At 43.0% G+C, this 26,197-nt stretch overlaps 1 protein-coding gene across 1 annotated transcript in view; it reads right to left on the bottom strand.

Moving 5' to 3' along the window:
• The window catches only part of TSPAN5 (tetraspanin 5), a 157,884-nt gene extending 140,672 nt beyond the window's left edge, over window positions 1-17,212 (bottom strand). Inside the window, exon 1 of the mRNA XM_045792202.2 lies at window positions 16,740-17,212. Coding sequence (XP_045648158.1) covers window positions 16,740-16,820 — 81 coding nt within the window. The 5' untranslated portion in view covers window positions 16,821-17,212. The remainder of the gene's footprint in view (window positions 1-16,739) is intronic.
• Window positions 17,213-26,197: the final 8,985 nt, after the last annotated feature.

The raw sequence follows: 26,197 nt of genomic DNA, 5'->3' as shown, positions 1-26,197 counted from the left end.
GTGTATTTCCCTAACAGGGACAGCTGAGGCTCCTGGACACCACCAACACCTTTCCCAGGTGATAATGAACCAAAAGCCTACACCTGTCCTGAGTTGTCCTCTATTCCACATTTGATGACAAAGTCGCCCCTCTCAGCAGTGCACGCATCATCTCAGTGAACCTGTACAATTACAGGTAGACTCACTTTTTGCCCAGAAGGAACAGTTCAGAGTGATGGAGTATACATTCACAGTCACCCAGCTCAAAGTGTCAAGGCCAGTATTTGAACCCACTCGGTCTCTTCACCACTACCTTAGACAAGGCAGTATTCTCTGCCTAGCATTGGGGTCGGGGAGGAAAAAGTTAAATTACAGAAATAAAGAATTAATGGCCCATTTTTTAGATCATGTGTGACTATTGGGAGCTAAGAGTGCAAAACAAAATAAATTCCATGACTATCTGCATTAGGTATGAAAAAAACCCAAATAGGACCTAAATGAATTCATAGATTAAGGTAATCACCCCAGAATCTTCAAATACCTAAGAGCTTATTTAAATGAAAAATGAACACTATTAGAGATGACAAAGAATTTCAAATAATACCTATACCATCAAGCTTAATATATTCAATATGCAACTTTATGTGCAAATTAATTGAAAGGCTTTGTGTTTCTGCTAACGTAAAAGCCACATATGGAATCCATATGAAGCCAACTTTTTGAGTCTGCTCATTCCAAAGCATAAGAGTAATACATAATAACCTGAATACTTACTTCACATAAACAAGGTTGATGTTAATCAGAATGCCTGCGCCAAAACGGTTCAGAAGAACCAAGTGGAGTCAAAGAACCAGCACTTGGAAATGGGCAAGTCTGCGTGCACACAGCCTATGGACAGCACAAGCCAACGTGGACTTCATCCTAGGTGAATTCATAAATTCTAAACAGATGCCTTCCTCACCATCGTCAGCAAGACGCAAAATCCACAAGGACTCTCCTTGTCCCCTCGGCACACTCTCCCCCTGCATCTTAGCAGAGGCTGGCCAAGCCCACCGAGACGCTAGGCTCCGGGGACCACAGCTGTCCCGTTTTAAAACCTGGGGGCTCTGCGGAAAATCGTGACTGGGGAAGAAAAAAAGAAAGGATTCTACTATAAAGAGGCGGGAAAAGGTGGGGAAGGGAGGTGAAAACTAGAGGCCTAAATGATTTTTAAGGTCCCTTTCAACACAGATGTGCTAAGATGATATAATTCGGACTGCAAAATACCAATGAAAGGATAGTTCCAATACCTGGGTGCTAAAAGACCCACCAAAGAACACCGAATTAATATTTACACAGCCATTCCTGCTGAAAATAATCCCAACCTTCTGTTCTGTCATCAGCAGGTTAACCTTTTTAAGGAGTGAGAAAGAGATTCATTCACGTTCACTGAAAGCAAAAAGCCCTGTCTTCTCTATTCTGAAATTAAATTCACAGAAAGAAGGGGGGCAAGGCAGGGGATAGTCAATCAAAAGCTCACAATTAAAAAACTGCATTTTGAAAGAGTCTTAGCAATAATTAATGATCTGTTGGTGCCCCTAATGAAGATGTAATAATTTTATAGTTCAAAGAGTTCATTTTCTTGTCTTCATCTAAGAACCAAAATATAATCATAACCTTGTTTTCTGTTTATGTCATAGAGACTAAAACTGATCTCTGGGTTTTATTTTTAACTTAAAAAAAATTTCATTTAGTTTGCGTATTTATACTACACTGTCCTAAAAGAAACTTTAATCTTTTATCATAAATAAAATTGGAGGTCATATGGTCATATAGATAGCTTTTCTTTTTCCAAAGAAAGCATATACCTACTTACAAAAAGAAAATCCAAGGATATAGATCAATATGTGTTATTCATGAAGGATATATATTGATAATATTCATATTCATGAAGGATATATATTGATATATACTGTTATCACCTGATATTTTAAAAATCCAAATGTATCAATATTTAAGTGGAATATATGTATTTCACAAAATATAAAATATTTCTATCCTCTTTTCAGTGACACCCATCCTTTCATTCTTAAAATATTGATCTGTATCTTTAAAAAAGGGGAGTAAAACACAATTTTCAAACTTTTACGCAATTGTTTCAAATCCTCACCAGAGACCAACTTTAAAACTCTAAAAGCATACAGGAAGAACATTAGGGATTATTAAATCTTGCAGACTCAGGAAAAAAATGAAAATGCCACATATAATTATATCATCTAGTCATCTCTTCACTCAATTTATTCTTTCCAAAACCAATAGACAAAGCTAAAAGAACTGGTACCAAATAAACACTATTTTCCCTAGGATTCCAGTTATGAGATTTGAAAAAAAGAATGCTAGGTACCGTTTCTCACGTGACTGCCATGTGAGCAGCGGCTGCGCATCTTCCGCACGCAGCCGCCGACAATAAAGCCGGTGCCCAGAAAGTTTTCAGCTATATTTTTCTGTCTACATAAAGGTCATGTTGGAAAACATTTAAAGCTAAGAGCGTGGGTTTGGGGGTTTTGTTTTTTCAGTTACTTAACACTGCAACTCTGTCGTTTAAAAGTACAGGATTTTTCAAATGCCTAAAGCGGATCTATTTTTTTTTTTTTTTTTTGGGTTCTGTGGAATTGATGTTTATTCACAAGGTATTTGTACTGTATGTTGAAACACTTATTCTAAATGTTATCCTGAGGGGGGAAGTGCAGGTAAAGTCAGAAGAAATGCTTAAAAGCTATTGATGGAAAAGCGCATTTTTTTTTTCCTTTACAAAGTAACTGAGGTTTGCTAAATTCAAATCCTTGTAAGTGACTACAGCTGAAACCCTGAAATGTTTGTGTGTTTGTTTGGGGGTGTTGGTTCACTGCTCTCAGAGTATTTGATTAAGAGTCTCCATTTTTAATATAACTGAACCAAAAGAAAGTATGACTGGGATTGTGGTGAATGTCTTTTCCTTCAAAAAATGTACATTAGTGTTGCTGTATTGTTTTTACAGTAGAAAAGCATAAAGAAAGTGCCCTTTTCTTAAAAATGCATCAAGTAAATGGACTCATTCCAAATGGAACATAATCGATAGTAACTTGAAGGAAGAGGAGACAGAGCTGTCGAAGGGACCCACTGAGAGAGAGTACCTCAGTTCTTAAGGTTAACTTCATATTAGCCTGAGATCCAATTTCCCAAAGCATTTTCCTTTTTCTACCTAAGATGTAACTGCTCACTGGGCCCAGAGTTAGCAATTTTCCAGAAGGGAGGGGGGAGCGCTTCCTCTTTTTCCCTGACAGGAAATAGAACCTGGAGTAGGCAAAACTTCCCACGCATCTCCCCAACTGTTGTCCCTCTAGAGATTCACCCATCTCACGAATGGGTTTTAGCTTATAAATGCATGCCTTCCTTCGAATTACTTAAAAGCAGTGCTCCCCGAAGTGAGCGTCCCTGGTGACCTGGGGTGCCAGAGGAGACAATTTTAGAATACCGCATTAAATAATGTTGAATACGAAAGTCATTTTCTTTTCAACTCTCTTTTAATCCTCTGGTCTAGTCAAGAAGAAAGTCTCCATTTGATGCCAGGATGTCGAACACTTTGCACACTTGTTAACCTCCACGGTAACAAAGGAAAATAAGCTTCGGACTCAGGCCTGCCAGCAGGCACCAATCACTACCGAGAAGTTAATAAGCTATATTATTGTCATTGTATGTATTTGAATAGTGATATTTTTCAAGAATTTTTAAAATAAATGTATTTAAGGTTTAAAAATGGAATCAATTTAAAAGAAAAGAATCAGTTTGCAATGGTCTAGATCCTTGCAGCTCAAAATGAGATCAGTGGACCAGCCACAGCGGCCTCACCTGTCAGCTTGTTCAAGTGCCAGATTTTTGGCCTCTCTCACGCCTACTGAATCAGAATCTGCATGCACATGATGTATTCATTCATTCATGAGAGAAAGAGAGAGAAAGCATGCCTGCAAAAGCGAGCAGGGGGAGAGGCAGAGGGGGAGGGAGAGGGACAAGAATACTCAGGGCTGAGCACAGAGCCAGAGGCAGGGTGCAGGGGCTCCATCTCAGGACCCTGAGATCATGACCTGAGCCAAACCAAGAGTCAGAGGCTTAACCGACTGAGCCACCCAGGTGTCCCCAGTATCTGCATTTTAAACAAGATTCCCCATGTGGCTTGTATACACATTACAATTTGAGAAATTCCAAGGTGACACAACAGTTTGCCCAAAACCATGCAGGCAGCTTGCAAATGACTCAACTTTGGGGTTCGCTGTTTGGATTACCAGGTGGCCATCCTCCAGGCCTCATGGAAACTGGCTAGCCTGGGTCAGAAGGACAAAGAGGATAACTTCAGTGACTGCCAATGGGACGTCACAAATCATCCATGGATCGGGAGGTCAATGAGAGAATCTGAATCAATAGCGTTGAGCATGCTGTAGGTAGGCTAAAATTACCTCAAATGTGCTCCTATAACTTCCTGTCATGCTGCACAGATCATTAGTTTTTACCAGTGAATACTATAGTAAAAATTCTATTCACCCTCCCTTCCATCCCTCCTCCTCCCCCTTCAAGGGCTGGGGGATTTCTGTACACCTTCCGCATAAGAATGAGTGACAAGGCTCCTCGCACCTACTAAATTAGCATGCCCCGGCCTTTTCTCCCAGAGTTGAGCCCAATTAGAGAGATTATGCCTGGATCTTGTGTGTCAGGTGACACCACTAGAGGCAAAAGAACACAGCTCCCGGTGCCTCCCCCATCACTGGCCCAGAGAAGAAGCCACAGGGTCACCCGTTCACCAGGATGGGTGGCCCATTTATTTAGTCAATGACCAGGTAGTTTGGGCCGAAATTCTACTTCTGCATCAGTTCTAAGGACACCTTCACAATCTACAGAATTTGTCTGAAATACAGAGCAAAACAATGACCAAAATATGCAGGACTTACGATAACCATAATGTGAACAATATATAGTTGCAGCCATCTAGATAGTTCCACAACATCCGGATTCAACAAATGCTAATAAAATGTTTTGATTTCCACCAGGTGGTAGGCCTAACACCAGAGCTCAACATAAGAAACTCAACTTCCCAGCACAAAACACTAAGACGAGACCGTATGGTTTTGCAAAGAAAATGAAAAGGGAATCTAAATGGGTAAAGAAAAAGGGGAAAATTAACAACAAACAATAGATGCAAATTCATGGTCTGGTATCCATGATAAGAATTACATGCCATTCATTACAATGAAAAGAACACTGTGAATATTGTTAGATCTTTTTTCCCTTTAGTTATTTTGAGAATGCACTTATGTAGGCAGAACATTCAGAGAACAAAAAATATATATTACCGTGTAAGATTACTTTAATGGTTCTGAAAGAAGTTAAGGAAAAAAAAAAACACAGAACAAAAAAAAAAAATGGGTGTTGAGGAAAACAGAGGAATAATTGCTAATACCTATGGAGTATTCCAAGCAGTTCATACCTCTTACCTCCTCTAATCCTCATGACTCCAAGACAGATGTTATACTAGTATTAAAAACATTAATTAATACGATGACTAAGAATGCCATTTTGCAGATGAGGAGGACATTGAACTGCAAGGTCACTAAAATAACCTAAGGTCACAAGTCTGGGAAGAGAGCTGGCTAAAAATCAGACACACTTCAAGTCCGTGCTCCTTAACACCAGACTCTTCCGCCGCATCCCACCCGAACGCGAGAACGCCCGCGTCGCGAGAACGCCCGCGTCGCGAGAACGCCCGCGTCGCGAGAACGCCCGCGTCGCGAGAACGCCCGCGTCGCGAGAACGCCCGCGTCGCGAGAACGCCCGCGTCGCGAGAACGCCCGCGTCGCGAGAACGCCCGCGTCGCGAGAACGCCCGCGTCGCGAGAACGCCCGCGTCGCGAGAACGCCCGCGTCGCGAGAACGCCCGCGTCGCGAGAACGCCCGCGTCGCGAGAACGCCCGCGTCAGGATGCACCTTCATCATCACACTCTAATACGGACACATATAAAGACTTGTTCTAAATTCTAAATTTCTAAATTAACTGATGGAGTCTCCATCAGTGAGAGGGCTAGGCTATTTTCACAGGACTGACTATACCTCAAAACAGGAGAACGAACTTGTGGCATTAAATGCTTCAACAGTGATTAGAACTACTTACTTGGCAGAATTACATTTTAAGGCTGCTTGGGGGGAATATTAAGAGCTGGGGGAAATTTTTGTTGGAAGCAAAACATTATACTTTGAGAAATGCTTAAGTCAAGTATTCCCCTTTTATTAGGACTACTTAATGAAGTACAAAGCATTAAAATAGCTGGCCTGAATATTTATTAGAGCACCAGCTGTTCCCTCCAGATTTTTAGAAATTCAAGACTTAGTGCCAAGTATAACTTAGAAAAAATTTTCAACAAGTAAAAAGAGCCCTATCTCTTAGAATAGTTATCTAAATGGTAAATAGTAGCTGGAAGAGGTACAGAGCATCCTTTTGTCTTTTCAGTGAGGGGAGCCAAAGTGTTTTGCCATCCACTTCCAAAAACTACTTTGTTATTGAGGCTGCTGACTACATTACTTAAAAATTACACCTTGCAGGGCACCTGAGTGGTGCAGTTGGTTACACGTCGACTCTTGGTTTTGGCTCAGGTTGTGAAGTCAGGGTCCCGGGATCGAGCCCCGCATTGGGCTCCATGCTCAGCATGGAGTCGGCCTGAGATTATCTCTCTCCCTCTGCCCCTCTCCCTCTGCCCCTCCCACTTGTGCCGTCTCTCTCTCTCTCTCTCTCTCTCTCTCTCTCTCTCTCTCTCCTTTTCTCTCTCTCTAAAATAAATAAATATCTTTAAAAAAATTATACCTTGCTAACCACAGAGCTTGTATGCCACTCTGGGTCCTTTGTTTATTTATTTATTTTGTTTGTCCTACTTTTTAGGACTGGTGTGATAACTCTGCCCCAGTAAAACATGTCACCGAAATAATTTAAATTTTATTTCCAAATTTTATTTCTTTCAAAAGACTTCCACTTTAGGAGACTCGCCATAATCAAATGCGTAATTTTTTAAAAGGGGGTAGGGGAAAAGAAGGACTCAAAATAATGGGACAATTCATTATGCACACTCTGAATATTCTACATTCAACCTTTTCTTTCTAGAGTAAACTGGCAAATATCAGGTTTGGGTATCCGGTGTTGCTTTACTGTCAGCTTTTTGGGAGAGTGCTGCACATTTGGGTATGAGAGAAGAAATGTCCCCGCCACGGCATGACACGGGTGAAGTCAATGAAGCTGCCACAGAGATACAGAAAGCAATTCTCTTCTCCCCCCACCCCCAAATGAGGGTACTCAGGGCCAGGGACACAGGAGAATGCCCCAAGAAAGGGAGGCTGGAAGGAAGAGCACCTTGGCCAGGGAGGCTGATTTCTGAAGGAGAGACAGGTCACTATGTAGCATCTGGGTTAGACCCAGTCCCCTGCCCTGAAGTGTGCAGGACAGCAAGGGCAAAAGAACAGAATGTCTATTTCTTCATTGTTCCTATCGAGTAAATAACTAGCTTCTCTCTCTATACGATGCTAATTTTTAGCATACTAATTGCAGCACAAGAGGTTCTGTTTAGCAGAGATTTTCTCATTTTGTTTCTAGGACTTTCAGATTTAAAAATAAGCTGGCATTTTTGGATTAATAAAAAATTCCATGAAGGATAAAATAAGGCCACATTATATTTTTCTCATCGGCAATGAACACGAGCTTCATGTGCTGATGAAATCAGTCACTCTGGTCATAGCACTACACTACCCACTCCCAGCTCCCCCAGGTGTCCCCTCCAGACAGCAAGGGAAGAGATGCCACATCTTGCCAAGAACAACAAACCAGAGCTTCTCAAAATCAGCTGGGCATCAGAATCATCTGCAGGGATTTAAAAACACGAAACAAAAACAAAAACAAAAAACAAAACAACAAAGAAACACACACACCACCAGGGCCCCATCCAGGACCTACTGAATCAGATCCCCTGGTGGGAAGACTAAAATTTCCTAACCACTTATGAATTATGCTGCCACATCTATAAAGGGGTAAAATATCAACTCCTCTTACAGAAGTCACTCTAGTTAGTGAGAGGGACTTCCTGGGCATAAAGAGATTCACGCACAGGAGAAGGACCTATACAAGGAATAACTTTGTTAAAACATGCCTTGACCATCAAGATTCAAAAACACCTGAAGGCTAGAATGGTTGTTTTCAAATAGTCTGTTTGAGCAGCGGACCCCTTTTCTTCAAGCCAAATCCTTCATGATATCCCAAAATATTAAACCTACTGGCTCAGTCCTCAGGAGGGAAGACAGGTCACAGATCCTGCCAATGAGGCCCCGGGCACACTTCAAGGAAGCCTGGGGCTGCTGGTAGCACAGTTTAAAAACCACTGGGCCAGAATAAGACATGTAAACGGGATAAATAAATAGTACAAAATCTAAATTCAAATAATCAACTGGAGGTTTAGGGCTTCTGATTAGCACTGAGCCTAGGGAGATGGGTTTAACAGAAGTTCACCTAAAAAGAAGCCAAGGTTTCATTTCACTGAAGATTCACTTTGAGCCAGCAATGTTCTCTGGCTGCCAGGAGAAGCCTGTGCAGTTTAGCTTAAGTTAATAACTCCTATTTGTATGGAGAGATTTACCTTTTCGAAGCACATGCATGCTCTCATTTAATACTGGATAACAACTCTGTGAGATGTTGAATTATTTCCCCATATTTTAGATAAGCAACTGAAGAAATAATCTGTGACAGTAACCTACTCAAAGACAAATCCAGGCGGTAGCAGAGGCTTCTACCTCTAGGTTCAGCATGGCCTAGACACTTAAGAGGAAGTTCAATGGTAACAGCCCACTGCTCTCTGGCTGAGTGAAAGGGTGTGTGAAGAATGTGTTCCGTTGTGGTTGCTACAGTAACGAAAATGTGTTCAAATGGGACCATAGGCAGAGTATTACCACCAGGGCAAAGAACAATCTGGAAATCGTACGTGAAGAATACATGAAGGAACGAAGAGCTTTTAGAGATGAAAAACAGAAGGTTTAGGAATGACATAATACCCTTTTTTAAATAATGAAGGACCACGGAGAAGGGAGATAAGTCTTGTTTTGTTACCTAGGGCCTTCCCCTTCTCCTTCCTGAAAAATTCTATCCTAAAGCCATTAGTGGGGACAAGCAAGGTGGGCCTTTGTACAAGGACAGGTATGGGAAGGGATGTGGAAGCCCAGAGCAGGGTATCAGAGTCCGAGCACAGTGAGAAGGTGTTTGTACTGGGGTGTGGGGTTGTGGCATTCGTGTTGCAACATCAGCAGGTAAGTTGGGAAACCATATGAGGGACAGGAGCAGCTGTGGAAGACTGGCTACATATAAGGAGACTTTATCAAATAACTAAATTGTTAAAAATAATGGGAGCCAGGAATCTCACTGTCAAAGAAGGTATTTCTAAATATAGAAAAGGAAAAACTTAGAATAAACCCTGTGGTATCAAATAGGGATTTGAAGTTATCACTGAACTCATGGTTTCAAAATATAAATAAATATAGAAATGCACATGTAGGTCATTAAGCGTCTGCCTTTGGCTCAGGGCGTGATCCCGGCGTTCTGGGATCGAGCCCCACATCAGGCTCCCCCACCAGGAGCCTGCTTCTTCCTCTCCCACTCCCCCTGCTTGTGTTCCCTCTCTCGCTGGCTGTCTCCCTCTGTCAAATAAATAAATAAAATCTTTAAAAAAAAAAGAAATGCATATGTAATGTATGTATATGCACATATACGTATATACACACACATATTCCATAGTTCTGTCCACTGAGAGTTCCCAGAGACGGTGATACCCTCACAGCCCTGAGCACACTTAGCAACCAGATCTTGGCTTCTAAATACCATTTGCCACTCAAAGGAACCAGGGCTCCTTGGAGAACTGGCTGATACAACAGATCACACCAGTAAATTACAAGATGAGCTTGGAACATCTTGTTCCACCAGAAAGCAAAGAAGTACTCAAAGAATGATGGGAGTTAACGGGCACAGGTGGCAGCATGAAAAGACCATCATTGACCACCAAACCCGGGACCAACTACAACATTCAAGAAAGGAGAACAACAGCTTAACTAAAACACCCTGAGGGGGGAAAAAAGAAACAATAAGTTCTTACTGGTAAATAGATCGAAAATTTGATAAGGACTGGGCTATTTACATTGTTTCAAAGTAACCTGTCACACAATATGTACGAATTACAAAAGGAAAGAGCAGAGCAGCTGGGCAGACAACACTTTAAGCAAGTGACCATCATCAGTAATAGGACAAACAGAAATCAGTGCCATCTGATGGGTACGCAATGAGATGAATGTAGCACCATTTCTGTAATTTTCCTGCCAAAGATGCACAGCCTGAATCTAAGAATGAAAAAATGGAAGACAAACCCAAATTGAGGAACATTATATAAAATAACTGGCTTACAATCTTCAAATGTATCAAGATCTTGACAGAGAAGGACTGAAGGAGATAACTAAATATAATGTGTGTTCTGTACTGGATTCTTTACAAGACATGATTGGAACATCTGGGAAACTTCAAAGAGGTCCAAGGATTCGATGATGGTAACATATCAGTGGTAATCTCCTGGCTTTGATGGCTGTAAGGTGGCTATCTAGGAGAATATCCTAGTTTACGGGAAATATACATTAAAGTGTTGGCGTGACAGCCACCACCCTGGCAACTTTTCCTCAAGTGACTCACGATAAAAACAAGTTATACCGCATGCAATTTTTCTGTGTTTGAGACTGTTTCAAAATAAAAATTAAAAATCAACAACAGTAAATTAGGAGGATGGAAGTTACAGAGAACAGATTACATCAACTTGGAGGACAAATGAAATGTGGTCCAAAAACAAATCCATGCTTAAACGGATTGGCAGGACGTCACAGAGAAAATGTTTCACTAAATAGGAAGTTAGAGGAGATGACGCCTAGGTACTTTCCAACGATTTCGTAATTCATTCATTCAACAAATATCTATTAAACACCTACTATGTCTCAGACAATGTGCTAGACCTTGGGCTTACGAAAACGATGGAAAGACAGTCCCTGCAGTTGAGGCTATTATAATCGAGTGAAGTCTAATGAGTCAGAAGTCAGAAATATAAGACAGTCATCAGTGTTACATATGGAAAGAAGCGTGTGTCTTCAATATTCCATTGTCTTTGTCTTTAATAATCCAATTTTCATTTACAAATTTTCAATAGACTACACATAGTTTATCATACAATCATATTCTTTAACATTTCATCCTAACTCTTTGTGCTAGTGGGTGGTGTTAATTGAGGCATATGCAAAAACTTTATCACTTTTCAATTATGAACAGATGTAAGTGACTTACTTGACGCTTTATTTTAAAATTAAAAGCATCTTCTAAAATAAGTTTCAAAGGAGAAGCTAGGGCTATCGTTACTAGAGGAAACTTAATATTCCAAAAGTGAACCCTGACATGTTCTTCAACAGCTCAAAAGTCACCCCACATCTCTGTGCTCCACTTTTTTCATCTGTCACGAAGATGTCACAATATGCTTGTAAGACATGTTGAGATGCTTAGAAGAAGGAGATCATAATTACAAAGCTTTGTTAAAATACAGGCTGCTTTCACCTTTTGCCAGGACTATTGTTGTGGACATATTAAGACAGAGCACTCCATCTAAATGAGCTCATTTTGGCAATTTGATGGTGGGCGGAACATCATTTGGTTTTCCAGCTTTCCCCTCTTGGCTTCATTTCAGTCTTCCAGCATATCATCAAGTGTGAATACTTCAGTGTCTTCTCACTGACCCAAGTGTGAGCGGCCAGACCAAGCAAGTCCAGTATTCAATTATTTTCCCCACTGAGGTCTCTACACCTTTCTTACACTTTTCCCACATGACACTTTCATAACCATATTTAGCCTTCTTCCTACCATCTCCCTGTAATTCAAAAGGCAATTTAGACTCCCATATGGTTGCCATCGAAGCTAACAGATGTCTAGCAAATTAAAACAAAAATTATGACTTATAAACTGCTGATGTATCGTCATTCCAGAACATCTTCAATTTATAGTGAATCATAAGATAAGGCTTCCTACTTGATGCCCACCCCCCCACACACACCGCCAAGATTCCCTAAATCTCTCTCCTCTCTGAATTTGAGCCCTGTGGAAACAAATTAGATACAACATTCTACCATCAACCCAGGATAAACCTCCACTTAAAGACACAATGTAATATTTGAAAGCACATCAAAGAGAAATTTGGCCTCAAGTATCCAAGGCTATTGTAATCGTTGTACTGGGAGAAGAAGAGAAAAACGAATTCGTTTTCCCAAAACATTCTTTGTTTTCCCAAGTCATTCAAGGTTTCCAATGATCCATGGGGCTTTTTTCTAATAAGTGACAATTAAATTTACTGAATCCACTTGCCTCATCTCCTTAAGGGTATTATGATTATCTGGTAGTAATGATGCCAAAGTACCAGGCTAAAGTATTCTAGAAGTTCTACAGTACAGGATGGAAGCAGTATAAAGTCTAGAGGCAAGAACAATGATAGTCACCGTTTGTTAATTATTGAGACACTGTACTGGGTAATATGTTATCTCACTGAATCCTTGAAACTACAATTCCATTAGATAATGTTATCCTTCCTTTATAAACAAGAAATTATGGCTAGTGCAGCAGAATGTATGTTTCAAATATGGCCGCAACCCACATGACCTTGACATTTGTCCATCAAAAGGTGGAACTTCTCCCCCCCTCCCCGAGCCCCCCCCCCCCCACCAAAACTGAGCAGGCTCTCCGTGTGCTTTAATAAGTAAAATAGATGTAAGTGACACTGGGCCAGTTCTGGGTGTAGCCTAACTGGCTGGAACCTTCTTCAAGTCTCAGAGACAGGAAGAAGCCACATATAGGTGGCTCTGACCAACAGCCCTGGCTGAGCTCTAAGCATCAACTGCCAGTCATGTGAGTACGTCACCTGGGGCATCCTACCCCAGACAACTCCAGCTCCAGCCACATCTCACTGCACTGCCCAAGAAACCCCAAGTGCAATTGCCCAGAGAAGCCTGGTCAAATCTCGTAACTGAGATATAGTAAGAAAGTTCTGTTTTAAACCGCTAAGGGTCAGGGTTGATTGTTACACAGCAACAGATCAACACCAGGATCAGGTCAATTTACTTGCCTACGAACAGTTAAAGACTTAGAACCAAAATCCGAAAGAGTCCGGAACAAAACATCTATTAATGGTGGGTGATGGGATGTGGGGGTTCAGGACCTAAAAGAAGTGACTTTAAAACAAAAGTCCCTTTCTCTCCCTCACCCACCTCAAAGCAGCCTAAGGGTTTTCCAAGAAATGTCCCAGTATGGTGACACCCTCGATAAAATCAATTCCCTTCTGGCTTGAGTTCTTCCAATATTAAATAGGGAAAATGAGATTTTCCCCCACCACCCTGTGATAACTAATGAGAAAGAAATCTGTACAAGATGTTGACTTTGTTACTCAGAATATCACTTACAACTGTTATGTAAAAGGATTCATATTTTACACACAAAACTGTAACTCTAATAATAAAAATATATTTAATGACTCACAGGACTACATTTGAGATTCACAGTGGGGACAGGGAAGAACGCATACTATACCAATAAGTGAACAAGCCAAGAAGAAATTAGGGAAAGATGTGGGGTGTGTGTGTGTGTGTGTGTGTGTGTGTGTGTGCGCGCGCACGCGCGTGTTTTATGAAAAGATCTTTGACGAAAAAAATGAAATTGATCTTCAGACAAGCCTCAGTAACAGAAAAAGTCTATAATTTAGCAAGTGTTGCAATATACACTATTTTCATTATACATAGTGCCTATGTCTTGCATTTTTCTTCCCTAGTCTGTTGGAACTCGACAGACACTTCCTCTGTCAGAACTAGAAAGAACCTTACAACTCGTCCAACTCCTTCATTTTAAAAGCTGAGAAACTGAGGCCCAGGGAAGTTAACTGACTAGCAATGAGTCAAACTACTCATTAGCAAGAGAACCAAAACTCGCAGTGCTGGTGCTACCATATGTTCAATTTTATTTTGCCAGAACTGTACATCCAAGGGTCCTCAATGTATTTCAAATCTCTTCTAGCATCTCACGGTGTGACAATGTAAGATTAGGAAACCATGCTCTCTGTTACCAATCTCTTCTTTGTAACTGTGTAAGAGTAGCATTGAGTCTGCTGTTTCTGGCAGGAACTGGCAGGATGGTGACTCTGTATTAGGCAGAGACGTGCAACTTGATAGAAGCAGGCTGCCAAGTTACTGACCCCAGCTCTTTAGTCACTAACACCTTAGTCTGAATTACTTTAATCTAATGTCATGGTTACCTTCCTGCTGATCATGACTAAAAACCATGGTACTGATAAACTGGGAGATTTAAATATGGGGTGATTTTGAAGCATACAGCAGGACAGGAAAGGTATGGGGGGCATCAAGGTGGAAAGCATTAGGCATAGAGGAGGGAGAAGGCATGTAGAAAGCAGAGTAAGAGAAGGGCCTTGGAACGAAGGCTTCTACTTAACAATTCTACCTGGGGCAGCTTGTTTAGTTCCACAGCCTAGGTCTCCTTTCAGGCTTCCCATAAAACTCCCCACAAGAGATGAAGACTTTCAAAATCAGACAAGATGCAGCTCTATTCCAGAACTCTCTCCGCAAGCATTCCACAATTCTTTAACGCTCTCCACAATTCTAATGGCTGTGCCACAACCTAATCCACAGAAAATACTAAATTTTCCTCTGTACACTGTACAAAATTACACCAAACTGTCAGGGAAACAGGCCCAAATCCCTTTACTTCTTTTCCACCTCCTGCTATGAAACTGCATAGAAAGCCCCTGGGTGCTTTTTGTTGCCTGGTAGCTGAAATGTGCAACTCTTGGAAGTGTTCTAGTAGAACCAAGAGGCCCGGGCTCACCACCTCAACAAAGTCCAGTCCAGGTCAGTAGTCCCCAACTCCCAAAGTCACAAAGTTTCAAGTTCCAATAAAATGAAAACACCTCACTCAAAAATGTGACTCCCCACTACTTTTCAACATTTCCAGCAAAGGTGAAAAAAGAGAAGCAAGGAAAGAAAATAATTTCTTCTTCCTATAATTGTAGCAGTGTTTGACTGCAGGGAGGGGGTGACCACTCACAGGAATCAGGTACAATCTCTGACCAAAAAAAAAAAAAAAAAACCCTGCCTGTGAATGATTAGATATAATACTGATGCATGTTCTCTACCTCCCCCCTATTCTGTTTCAGAGTCTTGAGGACAGATGACATGCTGACACAGAAAGTGGTCTCCAAATCTTTCCATTTTCCTTGCAAAACATGCAAACCAACACAAGCTTGAACAGAAAATAGGGGAAAAAATTAAAACAGCTTGGTAAATGTGTATAGGGAAAAAATTTATAAAAAGCTGTATTGGTAACTATTCTCATAGATGTATATGTTTGCAGGAAATGGCTAAAATTAAAGGAGAATCAAAATAAACACACCCTGTGTTCCCGCTGCTGTCGATTATTACTGATCCCACCGTTGGACGATTGTTTATCTCATACCGAACCTACACTGAATAGCAACTTGGAGAACACCCCCAGACAGCCACCATCTTTACTTTCCACGGGGGGAGGGGGGGAGGTGCCCATTAAGGAAGGGGATGGGATGGGATGGGGGGGTAGGAATAACACAGTGTTTGAACCAACCTTTTCCCCTTGCCCTAGTGAACTCTTTGTCTGGTTGCTGAACACGTTTGTGAGATCAAGGAAAAGAATCCAAACAAAACAAAAGAGTAGGCATCCCAGCCTAATTACAATAGGTGTCCAGCACATTGTGGTGCCAGCAAAGCCAGAGCGTGGTTTGAATCTTGCGTTCAAGCATTTGCTCTCTCCGTACCCCCAATAAAACATGTCTCACACATTCGCTTTGCATTGCTCCAAGGTTTCCCAAAAACGGCCCGCTCTGTCACTCCTTAGAAAAGGAGGCTGTGAGGCACGAACACATTGAAACATGTTGATGGTGACTTGTTATTATCCTGACAATAATATACACATGGAAATAAAACCCTCCACCCCACACGCCCACTGGCCAGTCCATTATGCAAAAGAGCGCTTTCCAGCTGCTGGGGAAGAGCTCGCAGGAAGCGTTATTTACGTGTACATTACAGAACCATATACCACCGCATCTGCATCCTACACAAAGCCCGAGATGGTGCAAGAAGATACACGCTGAGCATGGCACAGACCAGCCGCGGCAACACGGAGCCAAGCCCTCGTCCAATCAGGTCCTTGTTAGAAGGTGGACCTCAGGGTCGGCTCTGCCCGATTAGCCATCCCTATTATGACACCACGCTCTGCCCAACATCCATATCCCACCGGGAGCAAATCTAATTCGTGTGGTTGCTCATTTCTCAAACTGCCGAGCCCTTTCTTTCATCTGCATCCCTGCTATTCGTCCCTTAAAAAGCCACCCCAAGGCCTGGGTGCCCCCTTTCCGCTTCGGTTTTTCTTTTACCTCTTCCCACTCCTAGAAAGGATTAAATGTTTATCTCTCCAACGCGCTAGCTAGAAAGGCGGAAGGCAAATGCCTCTCCAAGCTCGGGCAAGCGCCCGAGGGGCTGCGAAAAGTAAAAGCAGCAAGCAACGTGGGGGGAAATCGTCGCGGATCCATCGGCCACAATAGTTGAAATCCCAGAAGCGCTCCAACTTACCCAAAATATGACATTGAAGCCAAATATGAAATATTTGATGCAACAACTGACTTCAGGACCCTTGTAGTGCTTCCCGGACATCCTCTGGGTTCATGAAGACACTTGCCCCGGCAGCCCGAGTTTGGAGCTCCGGAGCACCGTTGCTCAGAGCAGCCCGGAGGGGAGCAGGGGATCGGGGACGCAGCTCCGGGCCGCGGCGCGGCGGCCGGGGCTGAGCCGCGCGGGGACCGACTGGCGGAGAGCGGCTCCCGCACCTCCAGCCCCTTGCGCGTCGAGGCCGCCGGAGCCGGGGTGGCGATGAGCGGGCGGAGAAGCCGCGCGCTGCAAGCCCCGAGCCTCGCCGAAGCTGGCCCCGAGCCCAAGGCGAGAGCCCGCGTCTGTCCGCCAGGCAATCTGTCCGTCTGTCCGAGCTTCGGGCAAACGCGGCCGCGACAGACGCTGGTGAAGACGCTACTCGCTCGCCCGCCCGCCGGCTCGCGCGCGCCCTCCCACCCTCGCTCCGCCCGCTGCTCGCTCCGCCCGCTCGGCGCGCTGCTCCTCCGCCCGCAGCTCCGCCCGCCGCCCGCCGCCCGCCGCCGGAGCTTCGGTGAGGCGCGCGCGCGCACAGGCTCGGGAGCTCCCGGGCGGCCGCGGTACCACGTAGCCGCACCGCCTCCTCCTGCCGCCGCTCTCCGCTCCTCCCGCTGCCTTTCTCCCCGCCCCTTCTCCGACCAGGCGGGAGCGCCGCCGACCCCCGAGCGCTGCAGCAGGGTAGGTGGGGAGGATGACAGGCGGAAGGGAAGAGGAAGAGCGCCCGGGGAGCACGCGGATTGGGAGCAGCAGCCGGCCGGAGTGAACGGGATTGATGAGCAGAGGGTCCCTCCCCACCACCCGCTGCGGCAGACAGCATCTGGAGGGACGCGGGGGAGAGGGTCGCTCCGGGGAGAGAGGGCTGGGTGAGCGCGGATCCCGCGAGCCTTCCCCCCCCCCCCCACCCCAGCCGAGCCCCCTTCCGGGTGTAACCGCGCTCACGCCCCATCCTCCACCACGGGATAGTGTTGCAAGAGAAAGACGCGGGGCCCCTGAGCCGGAGCGGAAAGGGGTCGTAGACTTTGCTGGGAGCAAAGGGGGAAGGTAGGGTGTTGGGGAAGGGGGAGGAAAAAAAGAGACGGGAAATGGAGGGAGCCGATTGGGAGGGTTGCAAAGGAACGTCTCCAGAATCCAAAGCGTGGCTGCAACCCAACTCCCCACCTGCCGGAAAAACGAGCTTCATCCCAGAAATGCGGACAAGGAAGGAGAGAGAGTTCAAAGGAGTCCCGGCCTGGATAGGATCCTCGTCCTAGGGTCTGTTGCGGTAACAAACCCGGACAGCAAATGCCCCCCGAGACGGAACAGTGCGGAAGACCTTGACTGGTTCCTAACTCTAAGAAGCAATTCAGAGGAAGTTCCAGGAAGTCTTCTGGGAAATCGGAATTAGTATTATAGATCATACACCATTAAGCTTTGACCTCTGGGGGAGGATGGAACGAGTGGCTGGAAACAAATTATTTGAGAGGGCTACCTGAGAAGGTGTGCGCATTGGTTGCACGTCCGACCTCCTCCCGGGGCACTTCGGTATGCTGGAGAGCACGTTCCAGTATTTCACGGAAGAGGAATGCACAGCTCAGAACTGTGTGTAAATGTCTATGGGGAGTTTGTTCTGTTGTTTGTTTGTTGTTTTTTTTTTTCCAGGCTTCAGAAAGCTAGAGAGTTGAGATCAGGAAAATTTTCCAGCACCATCCCTGTAACCTGGTACTGGGCACAGAAATCTGCGTGTTTCCTAAGCTCCCCAGGTGATACTTAGTACGCTTACGTTTGAGAACGTTTTGCATAGGTTTTGTCTGGTTTTCCACCTCTCACTTTTCTCAAAAATAGTTTAACTAGTTGACAACCTACGATCTAGCTTTTGAGGGGCGAAAAGTTTCTTTTTCTTGCAGTAAACCACCACCCATTGAGATAGGCCTGGCCTTGAGAGGGATTGAGACTTTATTGAGGTCACAGGGGACCCACAGAGGTGGGAGAGTCAGGAGATCCTCTCCATTCAATACCACAAGACTGTCATACTGGCTAACAAAGACTTTGGCCCTTTGGATGATAGAACCCTCCCTCTCTCAAAAGTGCCCTCCACGCACCCAAAGCACACAGCCCACTAACCACCAATCTCGTAGACTTCAAAGGTAAGGTCTGCCTTCCGCGGCAGATTCCCTACAGGAAAGCACTGACAAGCTTCACTGAAGCCTATTCCTGCAATACTGTAACTCCTTCTACACAGAAATAGAAGAGTTCCAGCAGATTCCTGGTTAGGTCAGAGGAAAGGTGTGTCTTAAGCAGAGGTGACACAATTCAGAAAAGGACTGGAAATTAGATCCAATTGATGACTGAGTTGATCTTCAAGGCAGGATTTATCTTCAAAATAAAAATCCACAGAGAAAGGAAAGTTCAGATAACTTATCAGTAATGGGGGAGGTGGGGAGGGACTAGTTGAATTCTCATTTCATATGTCAAGAGTAAGTTCTAGGAGGATTTACGAGTCACACATAGTAACAGAAGAAAACTATTTGTTAAACCTCTAGCGAGAAGTATTTCTCAACGTAGAAGCAATAGAAGAAAGTGATACGGATGTGACTGACGGGACCAGTAACCAAAGAAATAGATACTAAAACAAATTAATGATAAAGGTATAAAGATAAGCACTGGCTTCCTCATTCATCGCGGGTGTCATTATGAAGGGATACCATCCATTCGGAAAGACTTTTGGCTCTGTGTCCCAGGTCAGGGTGCGCCTACATATTGACTCCGCAATCCCACTTCTGGGAATCTAGCCAAAGAAATACTCCGAAATGTGGAAAAAGTTACATACTGCAATTTGTACATCATACCATTATTTTTATTGAAGATTTGGCCGCAGCTTAAAGATCCTGGAGTAGGGACTATACATACCCCTGTCCTTGTAGTCACCTGGACGTGGACCACAATATCGCCTCATGTTTCTCTGCCTGTGCAACATGTCATTGCTGTCGCTGCCTGAAGCACTCTCCTTACCCTTTGTCTGCTAGCTGACTCCTCTGACTTATAATCAACACTTTTTTTTTAAACTCCAGTATAGTTCACATATGGTGTTATATTAGTTTCAGGTGTATAATACAGTGATGCAACAATTCCAGACATTACCCAGTGCTCATCACGATAAGTGTGCTCTTAATGCCCTTCACCTTTTCACCTGTCCAGCATTTTCAAGGTTCCTTCTTTTGTTCCCTCAACGCCTCCCACATTCTTGTATTTTGCACTGGGAAACTACCTGTAATTACTTGTTTCCCTGCCTGTCTCCTCCACTCTGCGGTGACTCCTTCAGGGGTGTGGCCCATCTCCTTTTAATCTTAGAATCACTAGCGCCTTGCTAATGTGGCAGGTGCTTGATAAATATTTTTAAACAAATGGATGAATCATTTACTCAAACCTTTTACAACCTTTAAGGATGATGATTATAGAGCGTATGTGGCAATGTGAATACATTATAATGTTAAATTTCAAGGGCACTGTATATGGAATTATCTCAAAGTAATGTTACATGAAAAAAGAAAGGTGCAAAACAGCATGCGAGGTAGGCTACCATTTTGTTTAAAAAAAAGTGTTTTGGCACAGGAGACTGGAAGATTTCTATATACATGTATTTCCTTGTTAATGGGTACGTTATCTATGGAAGAAAATAAAAGAAACTGCTAATAGAGGTTAGGAATGGGACTGGGGAGCAGAATGGAAAACCAAAAGATACAATGGGAAAGAGACTTGTTTTTTTAATACACCCTTTTGTTTGTTTTTGAGATGTGTACAATGTACATGATACAACTGTTTTGAAAAATAAATCACTTTGTGAAATTTTATGCAAGTATATGAAATAAGTTACGAGTTAATTCTCACCAAATAACAGTTGTGGTTGTGGGATTGTGGTGCGTTGTAATTGCTTTTACAATTACAAAGATAAAATTATAAATAAAGACTAAACAACGAAGTAATCATTGTTATTTATTTCATCACAACTTCACATCTCAGTAAATTTTGATCTATCTTAAGGAGAATAGTTTTCTCCCCAGAGACTGCTACGGCCATGTCCTCTATAATTCTGAAGTTGAAAAATGGTTAATAAGTTTAATTACTGAAAAGTTAATCAGCCTTTCAAATGGCAGTGAGAACAGCTAAAGCATGTTCTTCTAATAGTTTCATAGCTGAACAGCAAGATATGACAACAGCATTTTCCCAGATTTAAGACACCAGATTTAATGAGCTTGTCTGTTTTACTCTTCCTGCCCACCTTTCTGCCTCCCTCCTCTCTCTTACTGTCTCTCTGCTCCTCTAGTCCTTTCTTTTCCTTCTATGCAGCCAGCACTGCTGGTTTCCTCTCCTCCCCCTCCCTCCTTCCTCTCAGAACCTGCCTAGCATCCCAGTGTCCCCCCTCTTTTAACATCCAGAGCTCTAGGAAGATCAGCCCCCCCGCCCCGGAAATGGGCTGTGACACAATTCTGGCCAATGAGACAGGAGGAGAATCTGCTGAGGGGTTCCTCACTTCTAAGAGACGGTGTCTTTTTGGCCTTGGCTTTAATTGTGTTTGGATATGACACCTGGATCGCATATAGCCTGACAGTGAAGACCACACAAGGTGAGAAAAACCAAAGAGATCCTAGGCCTTCATGACATTGTTGCATGGCTGACTTCAGCCTACCTCAGGACTTCCTGTCAGAGAAGAGACTTGCTTGGTTTCAGCACTGTGAGAAGGGTTTTCAGTTTCGGGCCGCTCAAAGTACCCCGACTTTAACACTCTCCTCTGAGCTTCTCTCCTGCCCTTTGATTTTCTCTTCTTGAGTCATTTCCAGCCTTTCCACGTTTCCCTCAGTAACACTCATTTTCTATTTTGCCCTCCCCTCTTCTCTCCTTCCCCAACTGTTCCTGTCTCTCTTAAATAATACAGGGCACACCCTTAGCGCACTGTCTGCCCAGCTTACACCCACCCCTCTCTTTCAGCCTTTCTCAACCACAAAGCACTTCCCCACCTCGAGCCATGTTTGTACTTCACAGTGGACAGGACCGTGTAGATCCAGCCTGGCCAGCCTGAGAGTCTGTCTCCTTCAAGGGGATTCAGTAACAAAAAGAATCCTTCATATGGCTGAAATGGCGGTGATGTTTTTAGGAGAGTTGGAGGGCCTGTGTTTCCAGGAGGAAGCCAAGCTCTCTCCTCTCTCTCTCTCTCTCTCTCTCTCTCTCTCTGCAGAAAGAGGAAGGAAGCATTGAGGCTGAGAGAAACAGCAGCAATGTCTGACAGCATGGGCCGTGTGACTGGTTGTGTATTTTGTCCTCTGAAAGGCTTTCAGCCCCGCTGAAGTCTTTTCTACTTCTGGAGTTCTTCAAGTGGACCTTGTCCTTGAGGTTTATGAGACTTTTTAGATAGAATCCTTCCATCTCATCCCATTTTGGCTTAAGCTTCTTAGAAATGGGCTCCTCACATTTGCAAATCAAAGAACCTTGATTAGATAATGGGTCATCCCATCAATGAGGGCAACTTAAAATATTTTTTTAATGAGCCATAATATAAAATTAAACCATATTCTCATTATATTTAATGGATTAACTATTGTGCCTGCTGTTTTTAGTTGAAAACGTTACATTAAACTAAAATGTTATGTTTTTCTGTGAACAATTGCAGCCCAAGGACCAGTACCAGCCCCACACCCTTCTAACCCTATACCCACACATACCATTAAAGAAGATTAGCTTTCAGAGCCCCAGGAAGATGGAAAAAGAAAGTACTTTGTCTCAAAAATATGATTAAATAAGTATATGTAGAACACAATTGTTTCACTTTTTAAAATCAATAACCGCTTGTACAGTAAGCTTCTATCTTCTACAAAATAGGACAGAACAGGCATCAATATGATTCTACTTTCTTTTGCAAATACCATCCCAATTTCCTCCCGCTCCAGAGTCAACTAATCAGGGTGCCAGGCCCTTCCTGCGCCTTCAGAGGGAGCAAGTATGAGCAAGCTACCCTTTGTGATGCTGAACCCCCCGGAGTTCAATGCCAGGAATGGAGGCAGCGCTTCAGACCCTGGGATCCCTGGATCTTTCACCTTCCCTCTGCTCCCATAGCTAATTTCTTTCTTTCCAGTAAATTTTCTTTCTGATTAAATTAGTCAGTGCTCGTTTCTATGGCTTAGACCAAAAAAGTCTTAATACTATGTGAACTCTTAAAACTGAACTTTTCAGAGAAAATGTCAACTTCTGATTTCAAATTAACATATTCTCATTACACAATATTTAGAAAACACAGAAAACATTTTTAAAGAATCACCCATGACAACATTTCCAAGGAAAACTATTGTCAACATTTTGATATCTTTTCTTCATTAACAAATATTTTTATACGATTGATCTCATTCTGCAGAGAAAAAATGCAAACCTATTATATCTTCCATTTCCAGTGCCCAAAAAAGGTGCCAAGAAATCCTCTCTCAGAACCGAGGAGGCCACCTCAATTTCCAGACTGTGGTTATCAGTCAAGATTCTAACCTCATTGCCCTGTATCTCTAGCTCTTGAGTGTTTTCCTTTTCTACCACGTTATCAGTCTGTGTTTCCATTCTTATAAGGCAAACATGCCTGCAAGTTCCCTTACATTCCAAAGTCACTCCCAACTCCAAAGGATCTCAAAAGGCCATTCCCGTCACACAAGCCAACCCCGCCCGTCCATCCATCAGCCGATCAAATTATTTTGCAGTTAAGCATAATTCAACTCCTTATGAAATCTGCACCCATTTAATGCTAGGTATGCATATCCAGTAATTGCCTCTTTCACCATTCAGGTTTTTTTCACTTCTAAAAACTTTGCCTCTATGAGACACCCCTTTCCAGTGAATCTATAATGGGTGGAACATTGAACTTAATGTTCAGAAACAGGGAATATAGATCCTGGCACATTCATCAGATATCTATTTAGGTTTTATTATGCAGAATCAATTGATTCAACCACAAATATTTATGAGCACATTTCCTGTTAAAGTACCTGTGTTCAGGGGCGACTGGGTGGCTCAGCCGTTAAGCGTCTGCCTTTGGCTCAGGTCATGATCCCAGGGTCCTGGGATCAAGCCCCACATCAGGCTCCCTGCTTGGAGGGAAGCCTGCTTCTCCCTCTCCCACTCCCCTTGCTTGTGTTCCCTCTCTCGCTGTGTCTCTCTGTCAACTAAATAAATAAAATCTTAAAACAAAAAAATAAAAAAAATACCTGTGTTCATGGTGCCTGCCCTAAAAGTGCACCTAGAAGAAACAGACAAACAGAGGTGAGAACTCAGGTCAAGGGCGCCTGGGTGGCTCAGATGGTTAAGTGCTTGCCTTCAGCTCAGGTCATGATCCCAGAGTCCAGGCACCGAGTCCTGCATCCAGCTCCCTCTCAGTGGGGATCCTGCTTCTCCCTCTCTCTCTCTCTCTCTCTCTCTCTGCCTGCTCTCTCTCAGTCAAATAAATAAGTAAAATCTTAAAAAGAAAAAAAAAAAGAACTCAGGTCAGAGTGGATTAAGTGCCATAATTCCAACAAAGTGCAATATGCATACAGACCGTGAATACAAGCCTCTTCCAGATCTATTTTTTTTTTCTTTTTCTTTCTTTTCTGGAGTAGTGGCACTTAGTAGTAGTACTAAGATAAAATTGCTAGGAACAAAAACTACTTGTGTTAATCAAGACTGAAATGTCGTATATCCAAATTATTTATTTGAATGAAGTCAAGACTCCGAAAGAATAAGTTTTTAAAGTCATACTCGACCACACGGTACAGCTACTGTGGAAAATAGTTTGGCAGTTCCTCAAAACAGAATTTCCATATAATTCAGCAATTCTACTCTAGGTATATATATACCCAAGAGAGCTGAAAGCAGGAACCCAAACAGATACGTGTATACCAACGCTCATAGCAACCCAATAGCCAAAAGGTAAAAATCAACCAAGTGCCCATCAACAAACAAGTGGGTAAACAAATGTGGTATATACATTCACTGGAATATTATTAAATGTGGTATATACATTCACTGGAATATTATTAAATGTGGTATATACATTCACTGGAATATTATTAAATGTGGTATATACATTCACTGGAATATTATTAAATGTGGTATATACATTCACTGGAATATTATTAAATGTGGTATATACATTCACTGGAATATTATTCAGCCTTAAAAAGGAATAACATTCTGATAGATGCTACAACATGAACGAACCTTGAAAATATTATGCTAAATGAAATGTGCCAGACACAAAAGAGCATGTATTTCCTGATTCCACTTATATGAAGTACGTAGAATGGGCAAATTCATGGAGACAGGAAGTAGAGTAGAGGTTACCAGAATTGAAGGACAGGGGAGTGGGGAGTTATTGTTTAATAGGTAGAGTTTCTGTTTGGGATGATGAAAAAGTTCTGGAAATGGATAGTGGTGATGGTTGCACAGACTTATACTTAATGCCACCAAACTGTACACTTAAAAATGGTTAAAATGGTAAACTCTATGTTATGTATATTTTACCACAACAAAAAAAGTCTACATTTAAATAAACTGAGGAATATTCAAACTATTGAAAGGATAAGTTGCTCTCACAAGTCAAATATGATCAAAATGAAATGTCCAATATATGCATTCTAAGGCTATGAGTTGTATGCCCTCACTTTAGGAAATCTAATAAAAGTGTAAACATATGTTAAGAGACAATTGCATATAAAAGTATCTATTTTACAGAGGGATTTATCCAAGCATTCCTTTAAACAAGGAGCTTCGCTAGTAAACTTGAGATCAGCAACACTCTCCGGAAAGAAGTATCAGGAAGCTGGGGTCCCTCTCTAGTGCACAATCCCAGCCACCTGTACTTCTTCCTTCCAGGGGATCTCTGGCCCCTCTCAAGTCTCCCCTGAGAATCCAATACATGTGAGGTGAGTTGGGGACATGTGGTTCAGAGCACAGCTACCTTGTAAGCTGACAACGTGAGTTTTCATTTCAATAATTCAGCTATCCTTTCTTTTTCTTTTTTTTTTTAAGATTTTATTTATTTATTTGACAGAGATAGAACACAGCCAGTGAGAGAGGGAACACAAGCAGGGGGAGTGGGAGAGGAAGAAGCAGGCTCCCAGCGGAGGAGCCTGATCCCGGAACACACCGGGATCACGCCCTGCGCCAAAGGCAGACGCTTAACCGCTGTGCCACCCAGGCGCCCCAGCTATCTTTACTTTTTAAGGGAGAGAGAGAGCAGATGTGAATGCACGCATGGTGTGGGGAGGAAGGGCAGAGGGAGAAGGAAAGGGAGAGAATCTCAAGTAGACTCCCCAGTGAGCATAGAGCCCCACTTGGTGCTCGACCTCCCAACACTGAGATCATGACCTGAGCCAAAATTCAGAGTCAGAGGCTTAACC

This window comes from Ursus americanus, chromosome 8 (genome assembly GCF_024610735.1).
Source record: "Ursus americanus isolate L20-20 chromosome 8, mUrsAme1.1.p, whole genome shotgun sequence".
Lineage (NCBI taxonomy): Eukaryota > Metazoa > Chordata > Mammalia > Carnivora > Ursidae > Ursus > Ursus americanus.
The sequence above is the reverse complement of the archived record's forward strand: the minus strand, read 5'-3'. Positions and strand labels throughout refer to the sequence as shown.